This window comes from Chiloscyllium punctatum, chromosome 4, assembly GCF_047496795.1.
Source record: "Chiloscyllium punctatum isolate Juve2018m chromosome 4, sChiPun1.3, whole genome shotgun sequence".
NCBI classification, from domain to species: Eukaryota; Metazoa; Chordata; class Chondrichthyes; order Orectolobiformes; family Hemiscylliidae; genus Chiloscyllium; species Chiloscyllium punctatum.
Genome location: NC_092742.1, coordinates 22,274,493 through 22,286,493, shown reverse-complemented (window position 1 = coordinate 22,286,493; position 12,001 = coordinate 22,274,493). Strand labels below are relative to the sequence as shown.

Below are 12,001 nucleotides of genomic sequence, written 5' to 3'. Positions count from 1 at the left end.
GAATCATTTTATCCCTAATGACTAAATTATTGGGTTTTTTTCACAGTTTAGCAATTAAATGTTTTCTCAGCAAAATTATTGCAATTCTAATGTAAATAAAAATTTCTGTTAAGGGTTAATGTACTAAATGCATCTAAGCATAAAAATACTCCTTGGAAAATGTGAGGTTTTTATCATGGTGAGACCAGAGTTTTTTTGACAAAGTAGTTGATCCCATGTAACATGCAAAGGTTGAACTTTGTTAATTCTTTATGTACTTCGGTTTATTCTAATATTCGGACATCTCTGTTGAAAATGCAAATTAAGAGCAGATTATTATTTTTCTTCCCTATGCCATCATTTCTATAATTTTTGTTCCCATGCTCCTGATATATTTCTTTTAGGTTTCTTTAGAAATTAGTAAAAAATGTTTCCTTGCAGTTTTTCTCTTATTACTGTTTCCTCCTTTTTCGTTATCACTTTTTAGTCTGCCCACAAGTTCTGCTTTCCTGGAACGTTTAACAGGTGTGTGCAGTTTTTGGACTTTCAAAACCCCACAGCTCTGGCCCTCTATGCAACAGAGATGAGAGTAAAAAAGATGTAGTTTTTGAGTACCTCCACTTTGAGTGGAGCTTTGGTCCTTGAGTGTGTGAAACCATTACTCATTTGTGAGAAAGATTGCCTTGTCTCACTCCATTTTAAAAGTATCTGCCTTTTACTCACTAAAGTTAAGTAAGTCAATAAACATGTTTCCTTCCCACTTCTGTTTAGGTGCTGTTGGTCCAGAATCCAACCACAAAGGAGCCCTTCATAGTGAAAGTAGGTATATGAATTACAAACTGACAAGGAATGTTACCAGTAAAAGATCAGCTGTTTGGCACTGACATTAAAGATCGTGTGCAATTGCATTGTCCTCCAAAGTTATATTGAAAATTTTTCATTGGTTGTGCTTTCGATTGCTTTGGTCTTAAATTCTAGAATTGCTTTTGACTCTTTCAAACTCTTTAAGACACAACATGAAATCTACCCCTGACCAGAATTCTAATATCTTATGTGACTCAAAGTCAAATTTTGTTTGACAGTAGTTTCGGTGACCCTTACAACACTTTATTATACTAAAAATGCATAGTCATTGCATGCTATTAATACATAACTGCAATGATTGATGAAAATGCAAGGTAGTGAGAATGTTAAAATACCATGCAAAACACGTCAGTCTCAAATGAAAACAGAAAATACTGAAAATATTAATTGGGAATAGCAGCTATGGAGAGGGGAATAGAGTTAATGTTTAGGGTTGATGACATTTCATCTGAACTAGGAAATGATAGGTCTGTAATGGGTTTTGAACTGCATAAAAATCAGAGTTCTCCATCTCATTAGTCATCTTCACAGACAAGATCAGTAGAAGGAAAAGACTTCTGCCATGATATCAATCCAACTTACCTTACTGAATATTACATTTCAGGCATTGGAATATGGTTACTTCTGGTGTATGTTGGACAACTGTATCTAGCTATTGCTCATCTGTCAGAGAGTTGCATTTTGCACAATCAACTTTGATTTTATCCACATTTTGCACTAATGTAAGTTGGACTGATATCATGGCAAAAGTCTTTTCCTTCTATTGATCATGTCTGTGAAGAAGACTAATGAGGTGGAGACCCCTATGAATTTAATGCAGTTAACCGGTGAGAGGAGAAAACAAAATAATACATTTACTGACCAGATGTCTTTTTTCTTGGGGAGGGGTAGGAAATTTTAATACTAGGAAATCCAAGGTTCATTTGCTAATAACGTTAAGATGTGTTTTGATGTGGTTCCTGATCTGTTAGATTCAGAAATGTCTGTCACTGGTGTAAGAGCCAATGATTGTGAACCTAATTAGCTGGACCCTACCATGGCCTATTTGAGAGTGCAAATCTGAACCTTCAAAACTCTGCATGACAATTAATTACTTTTTTCCTATTTTTTTGTAAAAGTCAGCAGTTTATCTTTTTCTTTAGAGTAAAATGTATTATCTATGTGGTCATACTGAAAATGCCACATAAACAGTAGGCAGTTTTATCAGGACATCACTTTCAGACATAGCAATTTTAATGAGCAGAATGTTTTGTTGAACTGATGCATCACCGAACGTCTAAACATGGCAGATATTGTGTAATATGACAAAAGCATGAAGTCCTGGAAATGGGCATGCAGGGTACATGACTAAATGGAAGGTCTAAGATCAAAGAAGCAACTAATAAACTAGGATCACATTTGTCTACTAGCAAGTTCTTTACTTAATCGGGTTAATTAAAGCTATCACACTTAACGAAAGTTAGTATTTATCTCAGGGTAAATCAAGGCGCACAGTATTTTTTTTTCTTTTTAAGGAATGCTGTTGAGCTTTACTTGAACTGAGTGATAGGAAGTAGAGAGTAGAAGTTGATAGACATTTTTGGCTGGAGGAGGATGCTCCCAGAAATTAGTCTTGGGATCCTTGCTTTTCTTGATCCAAATAAATGACCCATAGCTTGGTGTACAGGGCACAGTTTCCAGGTTTGTGGACGGCATAACTTGGACACATTGCCAACCGTGTGGAAAATAGTGTGGAACTTCAAAAGGATGTAGTCAGGTTTGATGGAATGGATGGACAGATGGCAGATGAAGTTCAGTGTGAAGAAATGGAAGGTACTTCATTTGGGTAGGAGAAACATGGAGAGAAAATAAAGGGCGCAACCCTGAAATGGAGTGCAGTAGCAGATGGGCCTCCGTGTCTGAATGCATAAGCCGTTGAAAGTGACAGGGCAGGCTGAGAGAGCAGTTAATAAAGCATGAAGTAACCTGTTTTTATCCGTGGAAGCATAGAAAATAAGAGCAAGGAGGCTATATGTATTTGCATAAAACACTTACTTGGCCTCAGCTGGAATAGTTCTGCATGCTGTACTTTGGGGTATGAAGAAATTGGAGAAAGGATTAAAGAGAATATCACCCCGAATTAGGAATTTCAGTTATGAAGGTGGAGTGGAGAAGTTAGGACCATTTTCCTTGGTCCTAACCATTAAGGACGCTTAATGGAGATATTCAAAATCATGAGGGAACTGAATAGAATACAATGCCTATGGTGTGTGAACAGGCTGACGGCCCAACAAACCCACACCGACCCTCTAAAGAGAAGGAAGAAACTTACCATTAGTGAAGAGATGGAGAATGAACGGGCATAAATTGAAATTCTTGAAAAAAGAAACAGAAGTGATATGAGGAAAAAACATTTTTTTACCAGGTGATTGAAGTCTGGAATGTACTTCGTCTCACTGTGGTGAACGTATGTTAAAAGGACTTTGATTATGTTCTGAAAAGGAAAAATGTGTGCAGGGTTAAGAGAAGAAGGCAGAAGAGTGGAACAATGTGAATTACATTCTGAAGAAGGGTCACTGGACTTGAAAGGTTAACACTGTTCTGTTCTCTTCAAAGATATTGCTGATTTTTTCCCCATCAAATTCCACTTGATGCAAATTGCTTACTCATAGAGCTGGTGCAGACACAGTGGACTTTATAGCCTTTTTGCGCTATAATAATTCTGATAGTTTTTGATTTTTGTGAACTAATTTTTATTCTTGCTAGGTATTATGTAGCATCATTTGTCAGCATTTAACACCTACAGAAGCAGAGTTATTAAAAAAAAGTTAGAACTTTTTTTGGCAATTATGAACTGTGTATTAAATTTCAAGTTGTAACACCCACTTGAACATGGTGTTTAGATTGGTACAAGACAAAAGACATGGGTTAGCAACAAGGTTTTTTTTCCCTCGAAGTAATCGACACAATTCTACATATAAAAAGTCATCACTCTAAGCGCACCTGCCATAGGCTGTGGGGGTCACTGTTAGTGTATTTTCTTTGCATTTGCACAAAGCTGGAAGTTTAGTGCATATTAGATCTCAATTTCCAATTTTAAATTTGACAGTTGGTTGTGTTCATTATAATAACATCTGCTACATTTTGCTGGCCATGTTGTAGCTCCTGAATATATGCAGCCTTGAGCGAGATGTGGAATCTAAAAGAAATTCATTACCCCTCTAATTTTTAAGTTTTATTCATTCTAGTTAGCCGTGTATTTCTTTTTGACATTAAAATTGGTTCTCCTTTGCAACCTCAAGCATCTTTCCCCATCCCTTACAGCCTCTAGCCCCCACATACCTCTGCACCCAAGCAGTGTAGTTTGAGTTTAGAGTTGGCATCCATAGACACCATCCTTATATTGTGGAGTTTGGAAATTTAAGATTGGCTCTAAAACCTGAACCCTCAAATTTGATGTATTTGAATTGATTGACATGCATCCGAATTGAGTCTGCCTCTCTCTTTTAACATTTAAATGCTGCCTACCTGATGGAGGTAAGAGAAATGGATTTCCATATGAGAAAGTGTCTTTCCAGATTGAGTTTAAGTTCTAAACTGGGGCTTTAAACTGTCAAAGAACATTATTCATCTCAATTCTGCACTTTCCTCATTTTTTATTCACCTAATTGCTTACATTCTGTTCACTTTTTTTCAGATAAACTATTGAAACAATTGGATAAAGTTACCTAAGATCAGTATTTCTCTTGTTCTCAGAAATATATTTGCCATTGTCATTTTAACATTTATGGCACATCACTGTATAATCAGCAAAATGATCTGAAACCATTTATTTAGTGCAAATATAATATAATACCATGGAGTGTTTGGATTATCAATTTGCATGAATGATGTTTTCTTAAGTTTAAAATGCTGAGCAGAGGCTATGAGGAAAGTGAAGCAAAGTTGTTCTTCATGCTTCTCCCCAATGGCTGGTTTTAGTGACTGGAGAAAGTTAGCTGTCCTGTGGTTTAGCTGTGGGTTATATGTGGTACAAGAAGGCAAAGTCCAACAAATTCTACTTTCTCTTCCTATAGAGTCTACCCAAATGTAGCCTGGTGAACCGTGAATGTCCAACAATAATACCACAGGGTGTTCCATTTATGGTGCAACTCCTGCAGTATTATGTGAGTGATGATGCAGTCTTCCTTCACCTGGAGCATGTACCAGGTAATAGCCTGCTTGAAGAAGATTGAAGAGGAGGAATGATGAAGAATGACACTTATAGAATTGTGTATTGAGAACTAAATCCTTTTTATGGTGTTTGGGGAGGTGTGGGGCTGTCAAAAACACTAGCCATAAACGCTGTTTGAAAATTCCTACCTCGAGTCTGTCCCTAACTGACTTCATTTAAGAAGTGATTGCACTGGGGGGAGTGCAGAAGATATTCACCATGATATTGCATGAGATGGAGTGTTATAGCTATGAAGAAAGGCTGGATAAACTTGGGCTATTTTCTTTAGAGAAAGACTGAGAAGAGACCTGATTGAGGAAGGCATGGTTGGGTGGTTAGGAAGCAGCTATTCCCCTTAATTGAAGGGTCAATAAAGAAGGGACATTACTTTAAGATGAAGAAGGTTAGAGAGGATTTGAGGAAAAGTCATTTTTCACCCAGAGGATGGTGGTAATATGGAATGCAGTCCCTCTTAACCTTTTAAAAATGACATTTCAAGTGCTCTTCCATGTAAATATTCAAGACTATGGGCTAACTGCTGACAAGTGGGACTACTGTAGATGAGTTAATGCAAATTTGATTGGGGCAAAGGGTCTTTTCTGTGCAGTATGACTCTGATCTGGTATAATTACCACATCTGTGCTTGGCTTGGTTTCATCTCTTTGTACTTTGTATCATATTTTATTTGTTGCCCTGAGAACTTCTACTCGTCAAAAATTGGCAATATTTCTAGTTAGAAGCAAGATTACATGGGTAAACATAATGCTAATACTATTGAATACACCTGAACCAGGTTGTCCAGATTCAAGTCCCACCTGCTCCAGAGATGTATAATAACATCGCCAAACAGGGTTGATTAGAAAATATCTATTTCATGTTCTTTGAGATTTACATCAAGGCCTTGTTTGTTCGCTTGGGTAAGGGAGCTCTCCTTGGTGACCTGACCAATGTTCCTCAAAAAAAAAAGGTTATCTAGTCCAGATCTCTCTCGTTTTTTTTTTGCAATCTTTCCTCCATTACAATAATGACTGTGCTTCGAATGTTCTTGCTACCTGGGACATTTCAATGTGGTGAAAGGTGCTATTGATTTGCAAGTTCTTTTTGTTATGACCCTGACTAATTTCATTCCACAAATGAAACTCAGGGCTGAATATTTTAGTTCAATGTTTTAACTTCAGTAATCCAGAAAAGGAGACCGTTGTAGACTATGCAGGTTGTATAGGGACTATTCAAGGTATTGAACTTAATAGGACAATTGGGCACAAAAACAATTATTTCTTATCTTGATGGGGAACTTCATTTGCATAGAAATTTGCCTGAAAGAAAAACTTGCATTTTAATAATGCTTCTTGCAACCTTGGGACGTTCTGAATAAGCTACAATAAATTAAGTGTAGGTCCTGTGTGTGTACAAACAATACAAATTAGGCGCAGACGTAGACCATTCAGTCCCTTGGACCTACTTTGTAATTCAATAGGATCATGGCTGATCTGTTTGTTTTTTCCCTACATTCCCATCTATCCTAATAATCTTTGATACCCAAATGTAACTTGGGAAATATGAAAGCCAAGTTAACACGTTCTCACAAATTCCATTAAGAGACTTTGTTTTTTGCTTGTTTCAGCAGAGTCGGTTGAAAGATACATATGGCCTTGTTGGCATGGAAGTTTTCCAATGTTATTCTTCATAAGTGTTATGACATTTTATGAGTGTAACCTGTGCCTGTTAACCATGAACCACTTCCTCCATTCTGCACTGGTCTGTTCAGTTTGGAATTTATGCTCAAGTCATGTTAAACAGGACATGAATCCACTATCTTCTGATTGCTTTAACTGTGCTATCAACTGAGCTAGAGCTACTATATGTGTTACATCTTTAATCACTGCTTATTGCTTTGCATTGGTAAGACTACAGTTAAAATATTTTCCACTGTCTAATGCAAATTGTAAGGCTGAAGTCTTTGTTCTTTGTCTTCAGCAGGGAAGCTTTGGTCTCAGCTGCGTCACCTCCGTCCATCTATCACAGAAAAGGGTATGGAATTTCCAGAATGCTCCAGTCCACATCACAAAACCATTAAACTGAGAAACAGCTATACTGCTCCCTCTCTCTCATCTATGTGCAGTGACAATTCCATACTTCCACCCAATAGCAAGAAAGAATGGCAGAGAGAGATCAAGAATGAAATAAATGGCGAATGTGACAAGAAGTATGAGTACAATACTGATGGCATCAATGATCCAAAATCAAGTACGCAACAAGAATCTGTGAACGACCAGGCATCCTGCCGAGTAAATGTCACGGACCAACTGAGCGCACACAGTGCGAGTGCAAACAAGGCAAAAATCTGGCAAGGAAATGATGGAATTTCAAAGGGTTGCATGGCATTGAATGGCTTGAGAGGGTGTGCTGAGGGGACAAGCTTACAAATGGCGCATCTGATATATAGCGATGATTTAACCTTTGACCTCAATGTCTTGCTTCCAGAAAAGAACGTGGAGTTGACTCCCAGCAGTAAAACTGCCAATCATGCCATGACAATAACTGTGGACCATTTCATGCAAAAAGACCTTCAGAGTGAAAAGAGTCAGCTTCTCTACGAGGATAAGATTTTACGGTCCCATGATTGTTTTTCAGAAATCAAAAGCTCCAATGATGCATTGAGCCCAAAGTCATCAAAAACTCACCAAAGCCAAGCAGGTTCAGATCTGCTGAAAGAAAAGGTTATTTTGATTCATGAGAAGCCTCTGAATGGATCTAGTCCAATTAGAAGTCCTGTTAGAGCTACCAGCTTGAACTTGAAGGCTAGCAGACGGCAAAGAGGTTCATACCAAATTACAGTCAATCCTTTAGATACCATTGAGGATAGTAGCAAAGTCACTGGTGTTGTGGATAATTCTGAGCTAGTCCTTGTAGGAGCATCATCTGTAATGCCTGTGAGAAATACCGCTGTCACAGTGTTGGGAAAGGGGCTGTCAGAGCAGAAGACTTCAGTGAGTGTACTCAGCCCCATGCAACAACCTAATACGCATTTGATATCATCTTTAATTGAGCCTCCAGTAAAGGCATTAACATTGAAAGGTATCTCCACTAATGAAGTGGAAGTGTTGAACCACGAAGATGAAAGTCCTGAGAGGATTGACCATCTGTTTAAACTTCCAAACCAAACGTCAGTTCCTGAAACCTGCTGTGACCATGAGAATTGCAATGCCAGAACTATTTTGTGCAAAGGGTGCCTTCGCAAAGCTGAGAATGGAAGGTGCTGTAACAGGATTTTGGGCTTTTCTGCTCCTGACAAAGCAGAAGATAGGGAGTTTGCATGTCTTTCAACTCTGAATTCAAAAGCTGAACTGCCTGATCCAAATCAAGCCACCTCTGGTCTGTCTGAGGATCACATTAGAATCTGGGCAGCTGAGATGGTTCTCGCCTTAGAAAGCTTACATCAACAAGGAATTGTATGTCTGGATCTAAATCCAAGAAATATACTTGTGGACAATGCAGGTGAGACGGGAGGGCAGGGACTTGAGATTTGTACTAGTTTTTCTCAAATATTGGTGCTTCCATCGTGTAGGACTGGAGGTTGTGTGTGTTGTGTGAAATCATTGATGAGAACAACTATTTTCTACCTTGATAGGTCACATTTGCCTCACTTACTTCGGCCAGTGGAGTGAAGTTGAAGTTCAATGTAGTGCTAAAGCGATAGAGGATATGTACTGTGCACCAGGTAACGATTTTGGTTTTGGATTACAAAACTAAACTCACGTACTAGATTTCCCAGTGAAGTATCTGAAGACATTTAACATCTTTTTGAGATAAATGATAGCAGATTTACTTAATGGGTAGTTGCACCACATTCGCAGAGACACCCAGATCACAATTGTACTGGATTCACTACATGCTCAGAATTATCTGACCTGAGCTCTGCTTTTGGAATGTTAAAATGTAGGAGCAAAGAGTCACCATTTTGTGCAGTTGCAGCTTGAAAGTCATGTAACTGGCGGTTAGATGAAACCTAAACCAGATTGCTTGTGATGAGCCTCAGGTGAACAGTGTACCAATCACTTGGTTTATAAATGGAGAGAAAATATTTGGGCAGGGAGTAAGAAAACTGGTCAGTTTCGGCTATAACCCTTAGTTTAGTAGTCAGCTTTTCTGGGAAAAGGTTCACCCATCTCCCCTGAGCTTACAAAATCTACATTGGCTTCCATTCAGACAACTGAATGTTGTTTTCAAATTTCTCCTTGGTCTCTTTGTTCCCAATCTCTGTATTGACCTCAGTCCCACAACCTTTTAGATACCTCTGCTTATCTAATTATGATGAATTGAGTATCCTTGATTTTTAATTGCCACAGCATTTGTGGCTGTGTTTTTTGGCCGCCTGTGCCCTCGGCTCTGACATTCCCTCCCTAACTCTTGTAACTTTCCTTTTTTTTCTTTGTTTCTTCCTATCTCTCTTTTTGATAACATACTCCAATGAAATGTTTTGAGATTTCTTTCACATTAAAGGCATTTCTATAAATATTTTCTGTCCTAGATTAATCTCATTCTGCCTGAAGTCTAATTGCTAGTTGTTAGTTATCTGTTTGACATTTACTTAATTACTCAACTGTCATATTTCTTCTTTTTTCTTGTTGACTAAAGTGATTTCCTTCTAGCATTTCTTTTTTCTCATTGTTGGGCTCTTTAAGATGAATTGGCAATTCACCTTAATGAAAAGTGGAATTCCAGGTGGATAAACCAGAAGTAGCATGTGGAATTACAGAAATAAACAGTGGTGTTTAGTAAAGTTATTACAATGTCTGCATTAGCAGAATAGTCAAAAAAAAACATTTGAAGGTGTTTTAACTGTCCAGTGCGCCGCTCACGATGCACTACAACGTGTTTGTGGTTTGGCCACAGAGTATTAGAGATGCTCCATGTAAAGGTAGATCATAAAACATATCACTACAGTCTGATTACCAGAGCAATGAGAGAGAATTGAGAGATTTTGAATTTTTCATTCCAATAGAGTGGCAAACAGATAATGTTAGGGAAAGGGGATACTGCCTCAGTCTAGTAAGTGGTGTTGTATTGGGAACCTCTTCAGAGTGATCCGTCAGAATGTGTGGTAGAGGCAAAAACACTGATATCATCTAACAGAACAATTAGGTCCAACATTAGGAGAATATAGAGCTATTCTGGATGGATGAAATAAGATGGGTGAAATATATTTTACACTGAATATTGCTGAAAGAAAACAAATGCTGACTAGTATAGGTACACAATCCTTTATTTAAAACCCTTGGGATCAGCTGGTTTTCGGAATTTGGAATTTTCGGATCTTGGAATCAGTGACAGTTTAACGATGAAATTTTTTACAAAACTTACTGAACAGCAGACACACCTGAGAGTACTATGAACCCTGTGACAGAATTGACAGCTGCCATTGCTGGGTCATGCCCCAACATTGCATCTGAGTGATGTGGGTCAAATGAGTGTGGAGTTGGGTTAACTGTTTGCATGCCAAACAACCTTGTTAATGAGAGGAAAAACTTCACGAAACTATCTTCGGATTTTGGAGCTTTTTAGATTTTGGATAAAGGAGTGTCTACCTGTACTGCATTTAAGCCTTGCTAAAATGAGAGGAAATCAAAGCTTTTCTTCATGTACTCATCAGGACTGGTTCACAAGAAATAGACTTGAGGGAGGGGGGTGGGGAGGGGAGGGGAGGGGAAGGGAAGGGAGGTAATGGTCTGGTTGAATGTTCACAATAGGCAGCTTATTGACTGAGCTCAAGCAGCCCATGCTTGTTTCTGAACACCATGTCCACCATTTGGATATAATTCTGCTGTTAGACAGTGTTTATAAAATAACCCATGCTGAGAATTACACATGAAATGACTTTAGGTTTGTCATTAGGCTCAGTGTGCTGCATTTGCATGTAATAGAGGCACTGTATTTTAACACACAACCTTTTTTTTGCATTGCAATTTTTTTTCATTGGAGGGAACAAGAGGTCATAGATGGCTAATCTTTCTGCAAACCTATGATAGCACTCAGGATTGATGAGGGCAGAGCGGTGGACGTGATCTATATGGACTTCAGTAAGGCGTTTGACAAGGTTCCCCATGGGAGACTGGTTAGCAAGGTTAGATCTCACTGAATACAGGGAGAACTAGCCATTTGGATACAGAACTGGCTCACAGGTAGAAGACAGAGGGTGGTGGTGAAGGGTTGTTTTTCAGACTGGAGGCCTCTGACCAGTGGAGTGCCACAAGGATCGGTGCTGGGTCCACTACTTTTCATCATTTTATATAAATGATTTGGATGTGAGCATAAGAGGGATAGTTAGTAAGTTTGCAGACGACACCAAAATTGGAGGTGGACAATGAAGAAGGTTATCTCAGATTACAACAGGATCTGGACCAGATGGGCCAATGGGTTGAGGAGTGGTAGATGGAATTTACTTTGGATCAAAGCGAAGTGTTGCATTTTGGGAAAGCAAATCTTAACAGGAATTATACACTTAATAGTAAGGTCCTAGGGAGTGTTGCTGAACAAAGAGACCTTGGAGTGCAGGTTCATAGCTCCCTGAAAGTGGAGTCACAGGTAGATAGGATAGTGAAGAAAGTGTTTGGTATGCTTTCCTTTATTGGTCAGAGTATTGAGTACAGGAGTTGGGAGATCATGTTGCAGCTGTACAGAACATTGGTTAGGCCACTTTTGGAATATTGCATGCAATTCTGATCTCCTTCCTATCCGAAGGATCTTGTGAAACCTGAAAGGGTTCAGAAAAGATTTACAAGGATGTTGCTAGGGCTGGAGGGTTTGAGCTATAAGGAGAGGTTGAATAGGTTGGGTCTGTTTTCTCTGGAGCGTTGGAGCCTGACTAGTGACCTTTATAAAGGTTTATAAAATCATGAGGGGGATGGATAGGATAAATAGACAAAGTCTTTTCCCTGGGGTGGGGGAATCCAGAACTAGAGGGCA

The 12,001-nt window shown here is 38.7% G+C and overlaps 1 protein-coding gene across 3 annotated transcripts in view; it reads left to right on the top strand.

Moving 5' to 3' along the window:
* The window catches only part of rps6kl1 (ribosomal protein S6 kinase-like 1), a 42,892-nt gene that overhangs the window by 19,404 nt on the left and 11,487 nt on the right, over window positions 1-12,001 (top strand). For 2 of the 3 annotated variants that reach the window (XM_072568238.1, XM_072568239.1), the window contains exons 5-8: window positions 751-798; window positions 4,899-5,031; window positions 7,013-8,533; window positions 8,667-8,756. In XM_072568238.1, the coding sequence (XP_072424339.1) occupies window positions 751-798; window positions 4,899-5,031; window positions 7,013-8,533; window positions 8,667-8,756 (1,792 nt within the window). The remainder of the gene's footprint in view (window positions 1-750; window positions 799-4,898; window positions 5,032-7,012; window positions 8,534-8,666; window positions 8,757-12,001) is intronic. The other variant, XM_072568240.1, reaches the window with a different exon arrangement.